Genomic DNA, 24866 nt, shown 5'->3' with positions numbered 1-24866 from the left:
TAGAGCCCCCTTCCACTGGAGGACTCCTCTGCAGTACACGGAAGGACAGGGTCTGCGTGAGTGTGTGGCCTTTGAAACAGATTGAGTCCCTGGGGAAGTGGCTGTTACTATTGACAAGGGGTTAGAAGTTCAGGTCGAAGGCGTTCAGCTTGCCACTGGTTATAAATATCTCGGGATATTCACCGAACCAACCTTGAGTTTCCCATCAGTGCCTAACTGTTGGCTGCTCTCAGAGAACCGACATTCACGTGGTTTCCTAAATCCTGTGTGCATTCCGCCATGGGTTCACGGGGTCCCATTAGTAATGCCACTTGCTGAACTCTTATTTTTGCCTTAATCTATCTGTAGTTACAGCATAAAGTGGATCTACTGGGGAAGGTGATGGGCCAAGGTTAACTGATTAATTATTCTAATTGAACTTCACGCCAAGTGTGTGAAAAACAAATTGCGATACATTCACCAACCAGAATACATATGTGCACCTGTTACCTTGTAACTTTACCTCAGAGCTAGGCTTGGTTCCAATGATTACTAACCTCTTTTATAAAACCAAAGTGAAACATGCACAGCTTTTGGTAAAAAGCATGTTTACCTGACAGCCCTTCAAAGACAGGCGTTCTCCGGAGGATGCTCTGTGTGTGTGTCAGGTGACAGGGTGATTGGTTTTGCCCATTCACATCGGTCAGCTTTCAAAGTCTGACTTCCTGCCAAGAAGTGAGTACAATCTGAAACTAGTCAAAGTAGCTTCCATTTATTTACAGTTTTGAAACACATTTTTCATGACTTAGCTTCCTAATACAGTCAAAGGGCAAAATGGCAACGAAAGCTATACTTCCTCAGATCTTAGAGTTATATAATCTGATCAGGAGAAAAATCAGATATGGGTTTTTAAGTGAACTGGCATATGTTTTCTTTTTCACCTTTGAAAGGTTTTATTCAAAACCTAAAATAAAGCCATTTATTTCAAATCACACAATCACGTTTCTTCTCATCCATGGACTTCAGAACTTTTTCACCCTGATTTTGAGGAGGAGTAACCAGTCTTGAGTTGATGGGACCAGCGAGATCCAGAAGGACCCGTGAGAGCACAGCCATGCTTTTAGAACCAAATGCCCACAGCAGAGAAACAGAGAGTACCTGGAAGGTACCCCACTTTCTTTCAAAAAATTTTTCTAGGCTAGAAAACTAAAACCCATCCACAAGTTTCCCTCTTTCCAACAGCTGAAAAGCTGAGAAAGGCTGAGCTGTCATTCAATGCCACTAGGTGGCATTATGTCCTTTTCAGACTATTTCTTTTTGCTCTTAAGACGGGCACCATGGTTTCCCTGGGCAACATCAAACAGCATCTCAGACCACATCAGGCAAGGGTGTTTCCCCTACTTAGTGCTACTGTTCACTCTCATGTACTGGGAAAAGTCTGGGCTCACCAATGGGATATATTTGATACTCCGTTTCAAGGCAAGGAAGTTTTGGTCTTGCTTTCCACATATTACATATCAGAGTCTGACTGCAACGCTGCTCTCATGAGTTGATTTTCTACCCTGACACCTCTGCTGTCCTACAGCCCAGAGGTACTGCATGCTATGAAGGTCCATCAAATCCTCATGGACACTGTCTGAGATGATCTATGGAAAATGAACATCCTAAGTGTTTCCTGAAGGTCAGGCTCCTTATGCCCTTTTAAAAGTTTGTCTAGGGCTTGAGGAGAAAAGTGAAGTGACAGTCCAGCCTTATTTGGAGAGCTATTTAATTTCCATTGCATGCCGTGGGCATGGGGTACTAAAAGATTCCAGAACATTCTGCTCACTCCCCCACTCTTACTCTTTCTCTTCTCTCCTCTTTCCCTAAAGAATAGCAATGAGATGATGGAAGTTAGCCCTCTGGGTAGGTGAATGGAGAAGAAGAAGAAAGAATGATTCCACAATCACAGTTATACAAGCGATTTTTAGAATCCTGCCTTGTCATTTAAGTGACTTACTGAAGTCCTATTAAGTTATCAAAACTCTCTTTCTTCACTTTGTGCACTGGGATGCGGGAAGCACTGAGACACAAGGAAGAGTCCAAAAGACGAAAAACTTGGTGATCACAGAGCTAAAGAAAATGCCGAGGTGTCAGGTCCAAAATACGGTGCTTCAAGTGTTGGCATATTTGAGGACGTTTTTTAAAGACATCTGCTATTCCAGGACATATGATTCCTATTCCTGGCCGAGCAGGTACACAGGGTCTCCCACTTGGATGGTCCCTGGGTTTTCCAGAACAAAATACTGTCCAAAGAGAGGTGATTTTCCATATAACTTTCGCTCAGAAGGGTCACACAGGCGATAACTGCAACAGGAGACAGAACACCATAAGTCACAGCCAGCCAGAAGCAAGAGCTCAAACAGCATGTGATTTCTTCTCGCTGAAGGATCTACCCACAAAGGCCAGCGGGCTGCCCAGCTCCAGCGAGCACTGTTCCCACCCCGACTAATAGAACAGCGCCTCCTGGGGTTGTACAGTAAACTGCCCGCCCAATGCACAAACTACCAAAGCATAACCAATGGCCATATTCCCACCTCTTTTCTCCTTGGAATGTTCCCGTTTTCAGCATTAAGAGATTAGGGACTCGAGATGCTCAGACATACTTTATCACTTCCCTTTTTCCTTGGTATCTCTCCATGTCTATCATCCTACCAGTCCATCAGGCTCAGAGCCCTGAGTCATCCTTTATACCTTTTCCCTCACTTTCCACAGCTTGTCCATAGCTGCCACATCCTGAGGTTCTTCCTGTACCACATCTTTTGAATGTGCTCACTTTTTCTCCCACTGTCATAATCTCCCTTCAAGCATCCTCAGATGACTATAATACCTTCTTTTTTTTTTTTTTGGCCACACCGCACAGCATGTGGGATCTTAGTTCCCCGGCCAGGGATCGAACCTGGGAAGTCCCTATAATAACTTCTTAACCAACCAATTTTCCTCATTCTCCCCTCTTCCACTTTCAATTCACTCTTAACACTACCCTACGTTACTTTCTTAATTTTGCTCTGGTCTTATCACTCCCGAGGCTCAGAAACTTTCAATGGATCCCCAGTGCCTGAGGAATAACATTCCAAGTCTTCGGCCTGGCATGCAAGGCTCTTGACCTGGCCCCAGCCAGCTTTCTCAAAACCTCTGCCCTTTCTGTGCACTTCTGCAGTGCTCTGTTGGATTCCTCAATGTCCTTTCACCTTGCTTTGCATTTTCCTGGCTCGGGGGTTCCTCTGTGGGATCCCCTCCCTCCATTACCCAAGCAGTAGAATTCTACCTTTTCTTCAAGGTCCAAATCAAATGCCACCTCTGCTAGGAAGGAAGCCCAGGGTCCCCCAGCCAGGAGCGGTTTCCCCATCCTCAATTTTCTCTGCTTGCCCCTTGCCCCTCACATGCCGTGTCCTACAGTGTCAGGGCATGTGTCTACCTGCTCTACTGTACAAGACAGAGAGTCCGTAGAGAGCAGGGAATGTGACTAACTCCCTTGTACTACTCACACCCAGTGCTGGGCACTGTATGTCACTGGTGACCCACAATCATTTGTTGAACAGATGAATGTGTTGGTGAGTAAAATCCTGTTAGAAGGAGTATCATATCTTTGTCTGCCAGAAAACGCAAGAATCCCCAGGAAGAGTGTACATGAGATGCGTGTGAATGACACGGCAAGATTTTCCCTCACCCCACCTCCACCAGGAGAATGTTTTCCTTCTGTTTCTCATTTAAGCTAACTCCATTTTTTTTAACATCTTTATTGGAGTATAATTGCTTTACAATGGTGTGTCAGTTTCTGCTTTATAACAAAGGCTAACTCCAATTTTACCTCACTTTTATATTTAAAACATTGTGATGGAAAGCATTTTTGTTTCATTCTACTGTGCCTTGAGAAAAAAAATAAACTATTGCAACAAATCAGTCTTACTTTTGTTCTTCAAATCAGAAGTGGCTAATGAGAAAATGGAGAGGGCCACATCTAGAGCTTCTTTCTGCAGACCCTCAGCTCCTCCCCAGCTGCAGGCACCATGTTGGTTTTGCTCATTGCTTTATGCCTACAGCCTGGTACAGCACCTGGTACGTTGTAGCCACTCCAAAGAAGGTTGGATGAACAAATGGAGAAATCAACAAATGGATGGGAACCGTGAACCACTGATCCAGCCAGTCCTGTAGCCAGGTCTCTGCCATGACCTTGGACCCTGGGAAGCAGGCGCCTCTCCTAGCCTGCCTCTCCTCTGTCAGCATGCAATACCAAGGACATCTGGGGATCTGTGTCCGTTGGAGGGTGACTTCTTCAGGATCCGGGCAGATCGGCTACTTTTATGGCTTGGGATTTCTCCTTGTTGCACGCTCCGTAGCCTGAGGCTCTGATTATCTCAGGGAACTGAGAGTTGGCGTTCTGGGCATCATACATTGACACTTTATGAAGTGCATCGCACAGATTATCCCTTAATCCTTCCAACAAGTCTATGTGGGAATGCGTATTGTCCCCACTTCACAGGGGGGCTCGCATAGGAGTGACGGACTTGGCCAAGATCACAGATCTAAGTGGTCAGGCTGGGGCCGGAACTGAGGTCTGACTCACTCCAGAGTCAGGACTTTTCCCACCAGGGATGTGATCCCTGGTCCTCCTTATACCTCCTGAGTACACGCGCAGGCCTGAGAAGAGCTGAGGGGGTTAATATTTATTCTCCCACACGAACGTTCGGCCACGCGCGGGTTTCCCCTGCCCCTTCCCATCAACCACACAGGCACACACTTACTTCCCCGGCAGGTAACTTAGGAGCGGAGGACCCACAGAAGCCGTCGCCCCTCCCAGCCCAGGACCTTAACCTGCTCGGTGTGTGGGGGCGGGGGGGCAGGGACAAACGCAGGTGACAGTCGCAGGGGCGAGGCGACCGGCTTGTCCTGCCAGCCGCCCCAGCTCCGTTCCACCTGCGCCCCTGCTGACACAGTCCCTGCAGGGCTACCGGGGAGACTCTACAAACGAGATCAATGGCGACCCCTTGTGGGGCTGAGACGGTATTGTCAGCGGTCTGTGAATTCACGGGCACACCCAGCCTTGCTCAAGAGACGGAAAACAGGCATTACCTCATATACGGATCGCCTATGATTTTTTTTCTCCAAATATATATATATTGTTGTTGCTGACGATGGGATTAATAAATTACAAAGCCATTTAAAAACGCCTTTCTTGGTGCATTTTCTCTTTCAATAAACATGAAGCAAACGACTGACTCTAATGGGAGACACAAGACGTTCTGTTTACCTTAAACAGAGGTCTCCATCCTTAAGGGCGCCGTGTGAGTGGAAACTGTTACCTATAAAGTGCTGTGCACCGGTGAGGGCTGCTTGGTTTACTCATTTACTGGTCAATGCCCAGACCCTGACTTGAAGGCAGGGTCTCTGATCACCGCCGGGTCCCCACCGAGGGGCACAGGCCACTTCTGGGACCTCCCAACCTGCTATGTATACGGCCAGATCAGGAATAAAACAGCACCGTGAAGACGCCACGGAGAGGAGGAGACAAAGGCTGAGCAGGTTGGGCTGCGTTGCATTTAACGCAGCCTCAGAAAATGGAAAGAAGTGTCTCCAGGATTTTCCCTCTCTCAGAAGGTGTCAAGTTCATAAGCTGAGACTATCGATAACCATAGCCTAGATGGTCGTTATGTATTTTACCATCTATTAGAAAAACAGTATTTATTGCTTTATTCGGGTCAAGGGGGAGTGTGAACCAGGAGATGTATTATTAGCCCAGCTTTTACAAATAAAGAAACTGAAGCAACAAGAGCGTAGCTGACTTGCCAATGTCACACAGTTACTGGGAGCTGATAGAGCCAGATTGGCTGGGGGGCGGTTGTCTCCTTCCAGGGCATCACTACCACGAAATCCTTCTGTCTTTAGCTCGGCACAGCACAGCCTAACACAAGCGGAGAGCGGCAAACGCCCTTACTGTCCAAGTACTCCTGCATCCAACAAAACTAGTGCATCCACAGAACACATGAGCTTTATTCTTTCTACTGAAAGCAACAGCGATAGACCCCCAGCACTCCTGTGGGATCAGTGTGGGAGCCACTCTCCCTTCAGAAAGAAAAGAATAATTCCCTCTTCATATTTTCAAGCCAGCAGACCAGCCTCCACCGTGCTTCGGGCTGTATCTCCCAGACAAAGGCCCCGCTGGGCCTGAGGCCCATAGCTATTCAGCACTGGTCTCCCTGCTGAGAACTCGCATTCCCGAAGCAGCACGGCCCTGGGTATGGGGGACCCAGGAAGAGGGAAGGCAGTGCGGCTCCCAGCATCCTGCCGGAGAGCCGGAGAGCAGAGAGGTTGCTCCTGACACTGCTTTGCTTCGCTTCCGTGATTTATGTCAGGCAGCCGGGGCCTTTCTCTTCCCGATTTATGGCCCTGGGGAGAACATAAATTACTGCATCCATGGCAATTTACATCTCAGTAAGATACAGGGGAAGACACCTAGGCTGGCACTCATCTCCTGGGGTATTAGGAGAAATTAGGTTGGGATGGTTCCTGAGAGCCTGCAGGGGACCAGGAGGGCTGTGCCGCTTCCGGAGACCCTGCCTGCCTGCCCTGGCTCTGCGTTGGGCTCAATTACCCTCCTTCTAGAAACACAGGGCTCCCGATGGGCTGGGGGGAGGCACTGAAGGTTCAGAGGACTGGCCCAAACCCAGGCACTTTGTGACTCCAGAGGGAAAGGTGCGAGACTCCAAGCACAGGGTTGGGAAGAGAGAAAGAACAAGATGTAAAAAGAAAAAAGGATGATGGGGACTTGGTGGTCCAGTGGTTAGGGTTCCGTGCTCCCAATGCAGGGGGCCGGGTTCCATCCCTGGCCAGGGAACTACATCCCACATGCCACAACTAAAAAGATCCCGCACGCGGCAACGAAGATCCCACGGGCCGCAACTAAGGCCTGGCAGAGCCAAGTAAATCAAATAAATAAATATTTTTTAAAAAAAGGATGACGGTCAATTCCCCAAATCACCTGTCTGGTTTGCACACAGAACCATCGAGGCCTGTCCACCAGGGCCTGAGCCAGAGGGGGGCCTGCGGATCACCTGGTAGAACCAGGGCTCCCAACACCCACGACAGGACGCCTTCCCGGGTCCACCCTGCCTCCGTCCTCCGTGTAGCTCCTCCGCGGGCACAGGAAAGTGGGAAGACCAAACTCTGATTTGTTCTCGCGGTGAGTGAGCCAGCACATTCTGAGGAATCGCTAGTCCATCGCTGTGGGTTCTCAGAACCACTCCGCTCTGGAATGTCCCACCACATCTAGTAAACTCTTCCCCAACATTTTATTGGGACCATCCTCAAACAGGCAAACAAGTTCAAAGAATTTTAAAGAGACCATCCAATTACCAACCATCTGGACCCTACATATAACATTTTACTGTATTTCCTTTATCACGTATTTATCCATCCATCCGTCCATCGCAATTTTTTTTTCCATTTCCAAGTAAGTTGCAGACTTCAGTAAATTTCACCTCTAAACAGTTCAGCTGGGAAATCATTTCCTAGGGTTAAAATTTCTTAACTTTGTGGGGAGGGGATAAAATTTACACGGAGTGAAATGTACAAATCTTAAGTGTTCCACCGTATTAACTTTTTACAGAAAATTAATGTTGTTTTGGGTGTTGAGAGATACACAACATCCCTCAGAAGGATGGGATTTGCCTTAAGCTGGTCTGTAGCCCCTTCTTTGAATATTCCCACAAATCCACAACCCATGGTGGGGACTCAGTTAAAAGCAGCCATTTGCCCTTCACATCAAGAATTCCTCTCTGTACCTCCCCTCCCAGCCTCCTTCCAACCCACCTTGTTTGAGACTGTTCCTGACCTCCCTCTCTCTGCCACGTGGCCTGGCCCCTGGAAGGCCAGCTATTTACCTCGCTGTAGCCTGGCCTTGATGCACGACACTGGTCTCCATGGACCACAGGTGCCGGCTTCATGCCTGGGGGCAACGTGCTGTTTGGGACAGAGCCCCTTGTCCCAGGCTTCAGCCTGCCAGGGAGGGGCCAGATTAGTAGCTTCTGGGACAGCAGGATCAGCAGAGAGGGGTGGGGGCTGATCCAAGGAGACTAGATTGTTGGTTCAAAGAGGGCCACGAGCTTGATGAGAGATGGAACGAAAGAGACTCCCATTCCAGGGGAACAAGTTGGGTCACACAAGCCCAAGCATAGCCAGCCCTTAATGTGCTCTTTCATGAGGGCTTTGATGTCAGATGACCAAACTTCCACTGCATTCTTTCCTCAAGTCTTCCAGGGTTTTGCCTAAAGCAGGGACCACCATCCTCCCCGCCTTCCCCCTCCCCCCTGCAAGTGATACCCGAGGACGCATGTCAGGGTCAAAGCCGAGGGTCTCAGGGGCTGCAGAGATGAGACCTGACGCCCCACCTGTGATCCTGCATTCAACATGGAAGGGACCAGTGAAGACGAGCATTTCAGGGTTTCAGCAACATCCTGGCCGTAGATTCGGCAGATAACAGCACAGAAGTGTGTGAATCATGAATGGTTGTTTTAGCAAAAGTACTGCAGGCTGATTCTAGAAAGTTTAGAGGCTACATACCAGAGTATATATTTTCTCCATAATTTCGTTACCAAAAGAGCCATGAATGTTTCAGTTTACAGCCTGCCAGGCTTTTAGCTACTCAGGCACATTTATATATTTTAAAAAGGAAAATCAAATCAACAAAAAAGTCAATACTATATATGTTCATTTGTAATCAGCTTTTTAAAACGAATCTTATCTTAAATATCATTCCATGCAATTTAAACTTATTGTCTGTCATTGTCTTTCATTAAAAATTTGTTATGGGACTTCCCTGGCAGTCCAGTGGTTAAGACTCTGCGCTTCCACCGCAGGGGCCTCTGGTTCGATCCCTGGTTGGGGAACTAAGATCCCTCATGCCATGCGGCACCGCCAAAAAAAAAAAATTGCTATCATGAAAATTTTAACATAAACATAAAAGTAGAAAAAATGGTGCAATGAATCCCCACATAATTATCACCCAGATTCTATTTATCAAGATTTGACACATTTTTCCACATGTTCTTTTGCTAATAGCACACCCCAGATATCACATCACTTCACTCCTACATACTTCAACATGTTTCTCTTAAAACATATAGGCATTTCTTTTTTTTTTTTTTTTTTTGCGGTACGCGGGCCTCACTGTTGTGGCCTCTCCCGTTGCGGAGCACAGGCGCCGGACGTGCAGGCTCAGCGGCCATGGCTCACGGGCCCAGCCGCTCCGCGGCATGTGGGATCTTCCCGGACGGGGGAACGAACCCGCGTCCCCTACATCGGCAGGCGGACTCTCAACCACTGCGCCACCAGGGAAGCCTATAGGCATTTCTTATAGCACCAGAAAGCCCCTATCACACCTAATGAATTTGTGATGTCACCAAGTACTCAGTCCATAATAAAGTTTGCCAAAACATCTAAACCATGTTTTGTTGTTGCCTTGTAATTGGTGTGTTCGGATAACGAATTCTAAATGAAAAATAAAATTAGTTGTCCAAGCAGGCATTCTGGGAACCAAAGCACCCAAGAATGTTTCCCAAGTTATCCAGTCACCAGGACCCCCCTTCCACTTCAAGAATACACCTGCAGGGTGTTTCCCCTGCTTCCTTGCAGAGATGTTAAATCACTTAGTCTCACCTCTTCAGGGTCTCCAGAGGCTCCTTCCTGCTCATGACGCCCGTGTCCGGGTCCACCGTGGTTAAAATGCACCTGGACACACACACAGGGCATCATACACGGGACAAAGCAGACGATCTTCACCCTCCCCGCCGTCTCCTGGACAGCAGTGTATGCGCCTCACCTGGAGCAAGCCATCACCCTTTTCAGTTCCACATCACCAATAAGAAGCTCATTCCATGAGTCCTGCAGACAAAGCACATAACTCGTGTGAGCACTTCGGATCCCCAGCCCTGACCCACCCGTGTAGGGACTTCACGTGGTTCAACAGCTGATGAAGCCACTTCCATCGAAGATGGCCAACTGTACATCACGCCTCGCTGCTCCCTCCCTCTGCCTTTAGTTTGTTGGTTCTTTCCCCTGAAGTGAAATGCTCCCTCTCCTCTCACTTGTAAAGCTGGAATTGAAACTCATCTCCTTCAGGAAGCCTCCCTGACTGACCCCACTTGACTGGAGGTGCTGTGGAAGGCCAGGGTGGGGTTGGCGGAGGGAGCGGGTGAAAGAGAGGAGAGGGTATGGAGAGGGGCGATTACTCTAGGTTGTATCAGATCCCTTCCTGCTGGCCAGAGGTGGATTAATGTCCTTAATCATTGTGTCTGTTTACCTTGTAGCTCCCCTGGCCAGATAGGAACAAATCCAGAGCAGGCCAGTAGCTTTACTTCCCTTTGCATCTCCACGGGAGCATTCACAAAGCTCTCCAGCCCAGGAACCTCCTGGGGCGTTTGTCTACGGCCTGGGTCACTGGTGCTTACTTTTCAGGACAAATCAGATCAATGGACTGTGTCCCTCAAATCCAGAAGGGGAGATAGAACATACACACATGAAAAGTGAATGGTCAATATTCCTTTTAAAAGTTTCAGAAAAATTGAGAAAAACTTTACAAGACAGCACCCTGTGTGCTGGTTGAACTTTGCAGACAAGCATGGAGCCGGTGGCTGGCTGGCTGCTCTGGGCAGGGGAGGTTTTAAGGTAAAGGTAGGATCTGAATTGAGTCTTCCAGGGTGGAGACTTTGAGAGGCACAAAAGAAGGGTGAGGGGACTCCAGGCAGTAACAAGAAGGAAGGACATTGGATTGTGGTCCTGACCTTCTTATGCTCACAGAGAAGGTGCCTGAGAGCCAAAGACAGGAATCCATGAGTTAAAACAAACCTGCCCAGTCCTTTGTTGATCACAAGCCAGAGAGAAAGTTCCAGGCCCAGAATTTTAACTCTGACAGTGTGTATTATTCTTGATATGTGTATTTCAGGGTTTTGTTTTTGGTTTTTTAATCATAAAATGAGTCTCTTCACTACATGTTTCACAACAGTCCAAAAAGCTGGGCACCTCGGATTAGAGCAACCCAGCCTGCTCTGTGTACATTTCTCCACCAGGAGGCACTGTGGTCACAAAAAAAACACAAAAGATCCGAAAGGAGAGAAATGAAGGTTCTGGTTAGGAAATTAATTTATTATTAATTAAAGAAATATTTACAGAACCCCTTTTATGGGCAATAAAAACTGTTGGGGATTGCGTCACAGGTAAATAAGTTAAAAATTCCACCATCAGGAAAGTATCTCTTTGGTAAACTGGCGGAAAAGGAGAAAACTATTTACATGCTGAATGCACACTACGGGCCCAGAACCGTATTAAACGTTAGAGAAGCGCCTATGAAAATCTTCCTCCAGAACATGTTATCTTGAGGTGATAAGAAATTGAAACAGGAGAAGCTGGATATGGTGAGGCACAGACACAGCACAGGGTGGCTTTGGAAAAGAGAAGCAGCTCTTCCAGGTCTGGCAATCAGAACAGATCTCTCAGGGGAGGTGGCTTTTCATCTGGGCTTTTAAAGAAGGCCAGGAGTTTCTAAGTGGGGCGAGAGGCAAGACTTGGGGTGAGCAGGAGATAAGAGAATACAGTCCTTATATAGTTCTCAGTCCAGTCTGTAGCTTGGAGCTTTTATGGAAGTAAAGGCTGGGAAAGCAAAGTGTGGCAAGATTATGGAGGGACCAGAATCGTAGAGTGGGCAGTTTGGGACTTTTGAGAACTGGGGAGCCACTGAAGGCTTTAAAGCAAGGCAGCCACACTGACTGTCACAAACTTTTAGAGGAGAAGAGATCACTCTGGTGCTGAGAGGCTCAGCTGTGACTACATCCAGGACCGCTCAGTGGTCCAGACTTGAGACAACGGAGGTGATCTAGCTGGCGGCTGCGAACAGAAAGGGAGCAGATGGGGCTGGGGATGAGGGGAACATGGGAGAAGAAAGAGTCAGGGGTGACTTACAAGCTCTAAGCCAGGGTGAAAGAAGGAATACGGTTGCCAGGATAGAAGCTGTGAAGTGAAGACAGGGAGTTTGCGGAGCTTATGAGGACAAGTTTGCTAGGTCCACAGAACATATGAAAACTCCCAGCAGACAGTCAGAAATGTCAGCCCAGCACTGCAAGGGGGAGTCCACGGTTGGATACTTGGGAAGGACCCACATAAGGGTGACAGATGGTGAAGCTGCAGGAGAGAGTGTCATTACTAAGGGAAGGTAGAGAAAGAGAAGGGTCGAGGCCAGAAATTTTGGAAGCCCCTTCCTGAGTGAGGAGTAGGGGGAGGAGAAACAGCAAAGGCACAAGAGCAGTGCAGCCAGGGAGGGAAAGTTCCAGAAGCAGTACCTATCGGTCCAAGGGGAGGGCAATGCTGACCAGGAAAAGGTCTCTGAAGGAGGGAGGGGAGAAGGGCAGCCTCGGGCTGAAGTGAAGGTCTGAGAAGTGAGGGTGAGGAGAGCAGATGATGGGTGTGAAGGGATGCAGAGAAGGACCACGATCACGAGAGGCAGGTTCTGAAATGAGGAGGGGGTTCACTTCCCAGAAGCCTCCGCGCAGGTCCTCAGCCTCTGGCCAGTCTGCTTCGCCCAGTGCACCTGGCACCACCTGCCCTAATCGTCTCCAGATCCCTGCCGCAGGCAGATGAGCACAGTGCAAGTTGGTTTTTGCCACTCTCTTGCTTAAAATCCTTTCCAGACCCTTCCTCCGAAGGCGATACCCCTTGACACTCCTCCCTGAGCGCCGATGCTGTAAAAGACAGCAGTTGTCTCCGTGCCAGCGCAGCCCTGCTCGTGTGCCCCCTCCCTCGGTGTTTCTTCCTTCTGCGTCACCTGGCCAACCTAGGCTCATCATTCACTTAGCAAAGAATTCACGCTGGGTGTTTTTCTAGGAGCTGGGAGAACAACAATGGTCACGTTCTGTCCTCAGAAAGCATGTGTAGGGGAAACAGACAACAAATCCCCCAGTAAACACGGTGTATCAGGTGGGGATGTGTGCCGGGGGGGACTAGGGCATGCAGGCCAAGCAGGGTACAGGGTGATCAGGGAAGTCCTCACTGAAGGGGAGGGAAGACCTCAACAGGGAAGTGAAAGAGGTAAGGGAGTGAACCATGCAGATACCTGAGGGAGGACATGCCAGACAGAGGCACCAGTAAGAGCAAAGGTCCCGGGGAAGGAAGCAGCAGAGAGACAAAGAAGGGAAGAGTGACAGGAAGTAAAACTCTGGAACTAGGAGGGTGTGGCATCACACGGGGCCTTGACAGCAATTATAAGGATCCCATTTTTGACTTGAAGAGAGATGGAGAACACAGACAGAGTTTTGAGTAGAAGGAAGACATGATGTGAGTTACATTTACAGATGACTTTGACCTTAGCTGTGATGAGAATAGACCTTGTATGGTGGTGGGGGTCAGTCAAGGATAGACCAGTAAAGAGAGGCTATTGCAACAAACCACAGGAGAGAGAGTGGTGACTTGGCCCAGAGAGGAAGTGGAGGAGCATGGCAAGAGGACAGAGCCACCGAGATTTGTTGATTATTTGAATGTGAGAGGTGAAGGAAGAGAAGAACACAGAGTGGTTCCCACTTTGGGGCCTGAGCAGCTAGAAGGCAGAGCCGCCATACACTGAGATGTGCAAGGCTGGGCAGAGCAGACTTGGGAGTGGAAATTCAGCCCTCGGTGTTGGACATCCTGAATCTGAGACGAGATACCCCAGTGGAAATACAGAGAAGGCAGAGGGAGAGTTCTGGTGTAAAGATGTTAGTCAAGGGGTCCTCAGTGTGGAGAAGGTTTTGAAAAACACAGACCAGGGCATGAGTAGAGACAGAGATTGCTACAGACTGAGGGTTTGTGTCCTCCCAACCTTCATATGTTGAAACCTAATCCCCAGTGTGGTGGTATTTGGAGAAGGGGGCCTTTGGGAGGTGATGAGGTCATGGGGGTGGTACCCTTGTGAATGGAATTAGTGTCCTTATAAAAGGGGCTCCAGGGGACTTCCCTGGTAGTCCAGTGGTTAATACTTTGCCTTGCAATGCAGGGGGTGTGGTTTCGATCCCTGGTCAGGGAGCTAAGATCCCACATGCCTCGCAGCCAAAAAACCAAAACATAAAACAGAAGCAATATTGTAACAAATTCAATAAAGACTTTTAAAATGGTCCACATCAAAAAAAATCTTAAAAAAAAAAAAAAAAAACGGGACTCCAGGCAACTCCCTTGTCCCTTCCACCACATGAGGTCACAGAGTGAAGACAGCCGTCTACGAACCAGGAAGCAAGTCCTCACCAGACACCTGCACAAATCTGCAGGTGCCTTGATCTTGGACTTTCCAGCCTCCAGAACTGTGAGAAATAAATTTCCATTCTTTATGAGCCTGAGCCCATACTGCCCAGTCGCCCCCTTCTCCTGTCTGTGTTAAAAAAGTGGGGTGGCCGGTCACCTATCACCCTCAGCTCACCACCTTCCTGGCCTGTCTTACCTGGCTGTAACTACCTGTTCACATTCTAATCACCTGGACTGTGAACTCCTTCTGAGAAGCTCCTAGACCGGTTTTCCTACAGGTCTATTCACAGGTCTATTCATAGTACACAGGGGCACTAACCCATTGTGTGATGCGTGAAACATTATTCCAATAAATGAGGCTAGCCCAGCTGAAGCGTTGTATTAACATCCAACTTAAAATATGAAAGAATCCCAATTAGGGAACACTCAGAATCAGAGAGAAAGCCTTCTAGGACAAGAGTCAGTTCAAAGAAACCTCCTGAATCTGAGGTCCTACTCTGGGCCGTCCCCTCTTAACTTATCCCATCTTCATCTGCCCATCTCAGAGGGTGGGGTAGGAAGTGTCTTCCATGTGAACCGTGATACAAAGACCAAAGCCAGGAAGGGAGGAAGCTTAAAGGGGGCCACAGTCAGGGAGGGATCGATGGCCTGAACGAAGCTTCTTTACTTTGATTATAGCAATGAAACCACTGCCCACCTCTCTGGGCACTTTCTACGTCCTGGTGCTTTTGGGGGGAGGCGTCAGCTGAAATTACTCACAGTTGATAAACGCAAGAAGCAGAGGTCTCAGAAAGTTCCAGGACTTATCCAGGGTCAGACGGCCACTTATTGAAGCAGGGGGATTCAGATCCAGGTGTCCTGACCCCACGCCCGGCCCCTAGAATGCCCAGAGCTCCTGTGGGCTGTGGTACAGTCTGGGTTCTTGCCGTGGGGCAGCCCTCGGCTGAGCCATCTCAGGTCGAAGGTGGCACTGGAAGAGTTTTAGGGCAGTGCCGTCTCAGCTTGGGGACAGCATCCACCAACAGCAGCCCTGCTGTAAATGACTGTCTTCCCAAGGGAGCCCTCGACTACACAGGAAGACCACCTTCCACATCCTGCTCTGTGGCCACACAGATCACGTATTCTATGCTAAGTACAGTTGGCTCAAAATGAACCTGCCTGCTTGGAATTCTCCTTAGAAGTCTCAGACCCTGAACTGCCCCTTGACGCCAGCATCTCTGCCTCATTTATATTTGTATCCTCCACACAGAAGTCTGTACTGATCAGATGCTCAAGAAATTGCAAACTTGAATCATTGCATAATACGGAGCCAATGCAGAATGCATCCTTCTGAATAATTTAATCCAACATCAAAGACTCTCATACCTTTAAAAAAAAAAGTTAAATCCAAGGAAAGGGGCAAGAAAGGTGTAGCGTTACCTCTGCATAGACACCACACCCTGAAATTATGATATTGGGCCGGAAGTTAGTTGCCTTAACTTTCTTCTCTAGCCTGGAGTTGAGGTCTGCCAACGATGCCTCAGAAAGGATCAGGAAGGGGCTGGCGTCTGAGTACGGGATCTGATGAGAAAATAGGAGCTGTTATAGCGCGAGGCACACAGAGGCATTTCTCAGAGGTCACATGGGTCTGATTCCTGGAACCTTCCACCCCTCCCCCGCCCCACCTCCCCACACAATCTTTCTAAGTATTTCTCTAGTTCTATTTACAGAAAAGTCACAGCGATTCAGAAGCTTTAAATAGCCTTGCAGATACCAGGAATTACATGATGGAGTGAAGAGAACATGGTCTCAGAATCTTAGCGCTGTCCCTTTCTCATCCTCCAAACTCTCACACATTTATTTTGTTAAGGTTTGATGGCCTCATTTGGTGTGATCAAAAGTATTCACTGATTCCACAGATACTTATTTTTCACACAACCTGCAAATCAATGTTCAGCATGGCCGTGGCAATGGCGCTACATAGCATTGTATGTTTTACTCTCATGATGAATTCTTACAGCCTTATTTCTTTAAGGGCCAGTCTGGTCATTTTAAATCTGTGGATCTCCACACCCACACTCATCGGCCCAACTGTGAGCTGCCACACCCTTGCAATCACAGTGTAAAGAGGTTGGACTCCACATGCGATTACAGAATGGAGTGGGAAAGATACTGACCTAGAACAGTTTTGAAGCTGCGTTGCCACCGGAAGGTTTCTGTGAATAGGAATTTTTGCTCTCAGGCAAAAATGCAAGGGTCCCGTAAACCAAGAAACACAGATGCTGCTCCTAGTGGAAGAGCCTTACTTTTTGCAATTGCTTGTGACAGAAGTAGTGGCAAAGTGACAGAGCCGAGCTCAGCAGACATGCCGCCCTGCTCTCCCCCATCCAAGGAAGCCTGTCTTCTATAGGACACACCAAAGGCCAAAGCCAAGGGATGCTCCTCTGACCTGGTCTGTTGGTCGAAACGGGTCTTCGATCTGGTGAGAATTTCTCGGTTGCATGTGAGGTTCAAAGTGCACCAGGCGGTACGGCTGCGTCTTCAGGAAGTTTGTTATCCAATGGGCCGCGGCCTCACCGCAGTCCCTGCCCTCGATCTCCAGGCCCTGCACTCTGCAGGGGTTGGGGGCAAAGAACAGGCATTTGTAGATCTGGACACCCTACCATGTCCTACACATATCCAAAAGGCTGCACCAGGCTATGATGTCGCTGTAAGTCCTTCATTATCAGGAGACGTCATTTTAGCCTGGCCCTGCCTCTGAACCATGTGGAAGCCCAAAATGAAGACGCAGTTTCAAGCCTTGTTCCCCGCCCCCCCCACTTTTTTTTGAAGTATAGTTGATTTACAATATTGTGTTCGTTTCGGGTATATAGCATAGCGATTCAGTACTTTTGCAGATCATATTCCAAGTTATTATAAGATATTGGATATAATTCCCTCTGCTCTACAGTAAATCCTTGTTTCTTATCTACTTGATAAACATAACAGATTTCTGTATGTTAATATTGTATCCTGCAACCTTGCTGAATTCATTTATTAGTTCTAATAGTTTGAGAAAGGAAACCTGAGTCCCAAGGGCTCTTGGCATCTTTACCCTAATCTAAGCTTTCTGATTCTGCAATTTCCAAACGTGACTTTATGTAGTCTGGGGCATGGACCAAAAGCCTGTATGGGACCATGAAAAAAATTCCATATAATTCCGAGTGAACCAGTAATTAAATTTCAAAAATTTTAACCACAAGAAAGTATGCGTACATATCCAACTGTAATAGGGGCCAGGCATGCTCAGCGGGCCGGGCCAGCAGGTTTGAGTAGCCACCCGCGGTCAGCCCAACGCCACGTCCCGTCACTGCCGCTCCTTCCCCAGGAGCCAGCAGGCAGGCCGTGGAAGGCCTGAGGCCCTGGTGCTGCTGGCAGTGAGGGCTGCAGGTGCCACACTCGTGAAATAGGGACAGAGAGGGCGTGCAGCTGTTAGCGCCTGGCCTCGGGGATGGGGGCTGACACTGAGCGGTCCTGGGGCAGGGAGTGTGATGGGAGGCGGAGGGCTCCTTTTCCCCGGAGCCCTCCAAGCCCTAGAGCCTCCGGGTGGGTGAGCTGAGGGCACAGGGGACAGGCTGAGGGCTGTGTCCTGCAGAGCTCCAGAGCCCTCGCCACGGCCCCCCACCGTCAGGGCCAGGCTTGGACCTAAGGGTCGCTGCCGTCTCCATGGAGGGCTCAGCAACTGGAGTATATGGACACTGCCATTAAGGTAAAAGCTTCTACCGGCTTCAGTCTCTCCCGTTCACGTTTCTGATTGGTATTTGTTAACGTTTGTTTTGGTGGAGGTTTATAGGAACATCATGACCTGACCGTGACCTGACCTCAAGACCAAAGGATGTGACCCCAAGAAGTTTGCAACAACTAACCACGCCCTCCCTCACCTCTCCTAGAAAGGGGCTTTGCTGAAAGCTTTCAGAGAGTCCAGGGCTTTTTAAGGCATAAGCCACCCGTCTCCTTGCATGGCCCTGCAGTAAAGCTTTTTCTGCTCCAAACTCCGACGTTTTGGTATCGCTTGGCCTCACTGTGCATCGGGCACACAGACTTGCGTTTGGTAACATAACCGCGGCAGACAAACAGGAACCAGAATATGGAGAAATGTGAAATACAAATTACAATAGGCATATTAAAAAGTTTGCCTCAGACAATGATGAATGCAAATTAAATCAATAAGAAATGACCGTTTTTAACACAAAAATGGCAAAATACTTGTGAACATAATGGTCAGAATGAGAAGAAACAGATATGCTTATAAACTGCTGGTGAATATATAGCTGGTATAACCATTCTGCAAAGCAATTGAGCAACATATATCAAAAGTCTACAGGAGCCATACTCTTATCGCTGGCAAAACCACTGCTAAAATTTTTTTCCCTAAGGAAATAATAAGAGATATGAACAGAGATTTATGCCAAGTTACCCATCACATTCTTCCTCATACCTGGAAAAAACTGAAAACGATCCAAATGTATAAACATGGGATGTGCTAAAATGCATTCGAGGACACCCGCGTTTTTAACAATCTGAAAAAATACTCAACGTACCCTTAAGTATATAAACCATATTCAAGATTGGTACTATTTCAATTTGGTTTTTAAAGTGTTAGCCATAGAGACAGAAAGAAAATATGTCAAAATATGAATCATAGTTATCTCTGATGGGTTTTGTTTTCTTCCCTTTTTTGGTATTTTCTAATTTCTCAACAATGAATATGTATTTTATAATCAGAAAAACCATCAAATTGAAATGAAAACATATTATTATGTTTAAAATTCTGATATTACAGAAATCATATTAGTTCTGCATTTTACGAACTTTTGGGGGTCTTTAGACATTTTTCAAGTAACTACATTTTTTGATGTGATGTGATTTTCTATGATAGGCTGTGGACTAATTAAGCATTCACGTGGCATTTTCATTCAAAATGCAGAAACTGTAACAAGAGTATAATTAGACCCTATTTTAACTTTCTCATAATACGATTAAAAAAATGAACTCTAGGCATGATTTCTTAAAAGCAGAGCTAGTTTCCTGGAATAATTGCTCCCTTGAGGGCCTTCTGATGTTGAGGAAAGACACTCTGTACAGAGCAGTCTCCTGGCTGAATCTCCACACTCACGATTACAGGGAACCCTGGGCATCTGCAGGTCAGAACACTCTTCTGGTTGCAGCAGGTTTTTTCTATTTTGGAACTTCCTTTCATTAGAGCTAAATATCACGGGTCATAGAGCCATTGGCAACTCCCGCCATAACTCAGCTTTGGAAGATTCCCAGTCTTTCCAGGCAACACAGAGATGATCCTAGGGTAATACACTGATCTAACCTCACCTCTTCCAGGACCCTCTCCCCACTCACTCCAACCCCATTTTTGTCCTTTATCCTCTGGTGGTGTTATTTTTCTCTTGTTGACATGTCAATATGCTTTGGATCCCATAGTTTTCTACATAAGTCTTTTATGTTTCTCTGCCCCACATCAACACACATTTCTGAAGCTGCTCCCCTTTTCCACCTTCTTTTAGATCATCACGATGTGGAGGACTTGACCCTACATATGGTACATTTGCAGTCAATGGTTAATTATTGACAGTGTTTCTCCAGATTTCCGCCACATTTCCCATTTTCCCAAAACTGCAGGAATAAATGCTCACGCAAGGATTAAGAGCTATCCTTTCCTTACCTGCACTTGTGCACTGCATTTGTGGTGGGTGTCTTGATGGGCAGCCGCAGGTCCTTCGTGTAGGCTGCACTGAGGGTCAGGGTGTCACCCTCACAGGTCAGGGAAATCAGGACCAGGCGGGGTTCCTGTCGAGCAGTAACCATATTCCCCTCCTTGTTGATTACAAGCCAAAACCTGCCATTTTCAGAACACAAGTTATGCATGGCCCACCATGACAGGCAGTCAGTCTCTGGGGGAGTTTCAGTGATGCACTGTCATCTTTGATTTCCTAAACATCAGCTCATCAGCCCAGCAAGACTGAATCTGTCACTTAATTTCAAAGTGTTTAATAATCACTCGTGCGTCGGACAAAATATCTGCAGAATATTTTGAGCTCCTTGATGGAACAGAAATCAAAGAAGCTAATTATACGTCCATCTCAATTGCCAGAAAGTCTGGTCACTTTCATAAACATGCCCTAAGGAGATGATAGGAATCTATCTCGGAGAAAGACGAGGAGGCATGGTGCCTGGCACAAGGAGGCATTCCTGCTGGTGGAAATAACAAGATGTTGCTGTATTGTTCTCAGAGGGTGGAGTCCAGCTGAACAGCAAACAATGCCACTTACACTTTGCCAAATCCACCCGCAACTTAAAAAAAAAATGAACGTTTCAGTATTCAGAGCTGTGACTCCTACAATTTGCCAAAAGGCCTATTGTTAATATGGACAATATTTTTTGGCCCGGTACTCAAGGTCTAGAGGTACTTCCCAAAACAAAGATAAATGGAGAAATAAAAGCAATAGAAAGGACTGTTTCCAGTAAAAAAAAAAATGATGGGTTTGTATAGGGGACCTTTCAGCTACTGAGGAAGCTAAACTGACATGTTGGTCATTTCCATTCACACTGAATGGAATGATTACAATGATAGGAGTGACCTTGTGCTTTGGGAATCCAGAGACATAAGAAAAAAATATAGCAGATACTTTAGATCATCACCTCCGGCGGGTCATCGTGGTTGAGTTGTTCAGCTATGCTAGAAAAATAAAGTTAGTGTAAGCCCTTTCCCAAAGGAATTCCCTCTGACCAACCCTTCATCCTGGATACAGGATGTCCCATATCCTTGGTACTAGCACATGAATATTCTTTCTGCTAATCCTTCCTAGTAATAATGGTAGTCTGATATTTCTAAAATACACATCTGATCATGTCACCCCCTTCTGCAAACCGCAACCCACCACCGCCGCCCTGTGGTTCCTGCTTTCAGAATAAAACTCTAACTCTTCAGCAAGGCAGGCAAGGCCCTTCATCATCCAGCTACCCTCCCAGCCAGTCTTACCACCTGTGCCCTCACACATGTCAGCCTTTCTTTTTCTTTTTAATTTTTTTAGTGCGGTAAGATATACACAACATAAAATACTTGGCATACTCTTAGGTACACACCCAGAAGAACTGAAAGCAGGGACTCCAACAGATACTTGGGCGCCAATATTCACAGCAACCTTCTGCACGATGCCGAAAAGTAGAAACAACCCAAATTTCCAACAACAGAGAATGGACGTGAAAAAAATATGACTTTAACCATTTTTAAGTGCACAATTCAGTGGCATTAAATACTTTCATAGTGTTTTGCAACCATCACCACTATGTGTTTCCAAAACATTTTCGTCATCACAAACAGAAACTCTGAACCCATGAAGCAATAACTATCCGTTCCATTCCCCTCTCTCCCCAGCCCCTGGCAACCTCTAATCTGCTTTCTATCTCTATGAATTTGCCTGTTCTAGGTATTTCATATAATTGGAACTATATAATGTTTGTCCTTTTGTGTCTGGCTTATTTCACTTAACATAACATTTTCAAGATTTGTCTGTGCTGCAGCATGTATTAGAATTTCTTTTTGTGGGTGAATAATATTCCAAAGTGTGTATATACCACATTTTCAGTTCCAGCTATGAAGTCCTTCCTGACCACCCCAGTTTCTCTTGTTCCTTCCTCTGTGCTCCCTGGCACTTGTCACATTGAGTCAATTACCACCTAGGACTGCAAGCTTTTGTTCGCTTCTCTCCATCACACGTTTTGATAGTATGATGACAAAAACAGCTCACCATTCCACCGTGTCACGAATTGCCCTCTGTCTGGGGAACTGGAAGGGGGAAAAGTTACAACCCTCATCAGTCCTGTGTGTTACCTACAGAAACTGAGGGCTGGTCTGGGAGGGAATCTGAAGTGCAGCCTTACACTGAGGCCGAGGCCAGACCCAGAACAGGACAAAGCTGCTTGCTCTGGCCTTTGAGATCTTCGCAGAACCCCAGGAATTCACACAGGTCGAGACTACCCAGGTAGGGCATGAATAAAAGCCCTATTTACAAAGCACCCGTGTGCTAAAGAAAACAAGAGTCCCGATGCCACTGCTGTGTGGCTCTGAACCTCAGTTTCTTGATCCATAAAAGGGTGCATGAGAGAATTAGGGAAAATAAAGTATGTAATAGCACTTTTTAAGCTGCAAGAATCTGAAACTTTAATCGTTATTACGATTATGTGCTCCACCTTGGTGAGCTCTTAGAGGGTTTGGATCCGTGGCTCCAATTTTCCCCAAGTTCTCAAGAGACAGTGAAAGTAAAGTGGCGGGGACCAATCCTGTGAAGCTCGCCCCTTCCGCTAGACGGAGTTGAGTCAGTTTGCTTGCGCACCTGCTGACACCTGGGGACCTCCTCTGGGGCGCAAGCCATCGCAGGAAGGCAGATCGGGACCCTGGGTCTGCGATTGGGAGGTGATGGCCCCCTTTCCTCTTCTTCCTTGCCGCTCCCCCGACCCCAGCCAGCTCCCACTTTCTTTGTAAGGGAAGGACTCCGCAGGCCTCCCCCGCTCCCGGGCTCAGCCCTACCTGTCCCGCAGGTGACCGCTGCGCAGCCCCAGGGCCGTGCACTCCGCCGCCTTCACCGACACCCCCTTGCAGGACTTGACGGGGTAGATCCAGAGCTCTGCCACGGTGCCCACCTGTTGCAGCCGCCGGCGCCGCCTGGGCCGCGCGCGGCGCCAGGCCACGGCCCCCAGCGCCACCGCGGCCAGTCCCAGCGCGGCGACCCCGAGCCAGCGGGGCCGGGGCTGCGGCGCGGGGAGGCCCAGGCGGGCCAGCGCGGAAGAGCCGGCGGCGCCCATGACCCAGCGATCGCGGGCGCGCCGGGGACTCCAGCGGGGCCCACCCGAGACGCCAAGCAAGCCAGGCAGGAGCGCGGCCGCCGCCGAGGGCTGCTGGCGGAGGTGCCGCCCTTAACCGGGAGCCCAAGGGGAAGGCGGTTCCTGAGTCTCTTTCCTGCCGGAGTACCGTGTCCTGCTCCTGAGGTTGGCCCTTGGGGCGCTGCGGGCGGGAGGTGGTGTCTCGGCTGCTACGCGGTCTACTGCCCACCGCCGCCTCCACTTCCGCCGCCTGCTGGCCACTCGGCGACGTGCCCTCCCCCAGGATCGCTACAAGTGACCAGTTTACTTATTTACGTATTTGTGGCATTGACTTTAAAAAAATGCACAAGGTGAAAGTTGCAAGTTAAGTTTTATTTGGAGCAAAATGAGGACTGCAGCCCGGGAGACAGAGGTTCAGATAACTCTGGAAACTGCTCAGAGGAGGCGAGGGGGCAGCCAAGGTTACATAGGTGTTTGGCAACAAAGGGCAGGTAGTGTGGAATGTCATAAGATTATTGTTAATTAAAGAAAACCGGTTATCTCAAGTTAAGGAATTTACCCCTTTTCTATGTATGGGCAGATGTAGGAGACCAGGCTCACTGAAATCATTCCTTTGATAGGCACCTCAGCTATCTGGGCCAGGATCCTGTATTTTTACATCCTGAGTTTCCTAGGGCTCACGGCAGGGAGTGACTGCAGTCTGATGGCTGCTAGATGGCAGGGATCCTCTTCAGCCCTGAGTTTCCTCAGGGCTCACAGGTTCACGTTGGAGAGTTGCAATCGTTGATGACTGTGACATCCTTTGTTTATTGATATGGCAGGAAATATGCCATTTATAAATATTCCATACCTTTTATAAATATTCCATTTATCAGTGGGTCGTTTATTTAACCTAAAATAAACAAAAAATGTTTGCAGGGGAAAACATAATTTTGAAATTAGAAATCAGGCAGCCGGCAGATCCCTTTCCTGGAGATAGGAGCAGGCGGGCACCACGTGGCCTTCCCAGTGTCCAGCTGCCTTAGAAAACCCTAAAGATTCCACACAGAAAAAAAAAAAAACTGTTATAATTAATAAATGAATTCAGTTAAGTTGCAGGTCACGAACTCAATATGCAAAAATCAGTTGCATATCTATACACTAACAATGAACTATCAGAGAAATTAAGAAAACAATCCTATTTATAACTTACCAAAAAGAGTAAAATACCTAGAAGTAAATTTAACCAAAGAGGTGAAAGATTTGTACTTTGAAAACTAAAACATATTGAAGAAGACACAAATAAATGGAAAGATGGTCTGTGCTCATGGATCGGAAGAATTAATATTGTTAAAATAACCACACTACCTAAAGCAATCTGCAGATTCAATGGAATCCCTAACAAAATTCCAATGGCATTTTTCACAGAAATAGAAAAAACAATCCTAAAATTTGCATGGAGCCACAATAGATCCCGAAGAACCAAAGCAATCTTGAGAAAGAAGAACAAACCTGGACACATCACACTTCCTGATTTCAAACTATATTACAAAGCTATAGTAATTAATATAGTATAGAGTTGGCATAAAAACAGACACATAGATCAATGGAATTGCTCAACTGAGAGCCCAGAAATAAACTCACACATATCTGGTCAATTAATTTCAACAAAGGAGCCAAGTATAAACAATGCGGAATGGATAGGATAGTCTTTTCAATAAATTGTGTTAGGAAAAGTACGAAACTGAAATTTCTCTTCCCAC

At 47.5% G+C, this 24866-nt stretch overlaps 1 protein-coding gene across 1 annotated transcript; it reads right to left on the bottom strand.

Annotated features, from left to right (window-relative positions):
* Positions 1-749: 749 nt before the first annotated feature.
* MTARC1 (mitochondrial amidoxime reducing component 1) lies at positions 750-23217 on the bottom strand. Its single transcript, XM_079945186.1, has 7 exons — positions 22832-23217; positions 19967-20140; positions 16703-16865; positions 15694-15834; positions 9836-9897; positions 9673-9744; positions 750-2325 (listed from the first exon to the last, which is right to left on the bottom strand). Exons 1-7 carry the CDS (start codon positions 23104-23106, stop codon positions 2196-2198), a joined length of 1017 nt encoding a protein of 338 aa, XP_079801312.1. The 5' UTR covers positions 23107-23217; the 3' UTR covers positions 750-2195.
* Between the last annotated feature and the right edge of the window lie 1649 nt (positions 23218-24866).

The sequence above is a fragment of the Stenella coeruleoalba genome (assembly GCF_951394435.1).
Source record: "Stenella coeruleoalba genome assembly, chromosome: 1".
Taxonomy (NCBI): Eukaryota; Metazoa; Chordata; class Mammalia; order Artiodactyla; family Delphinidae; genus Stenella; species Stenella coeruleoalba.
This window is presented reverse-complemented; position numbering and strand designations above follow the sequence as displayed.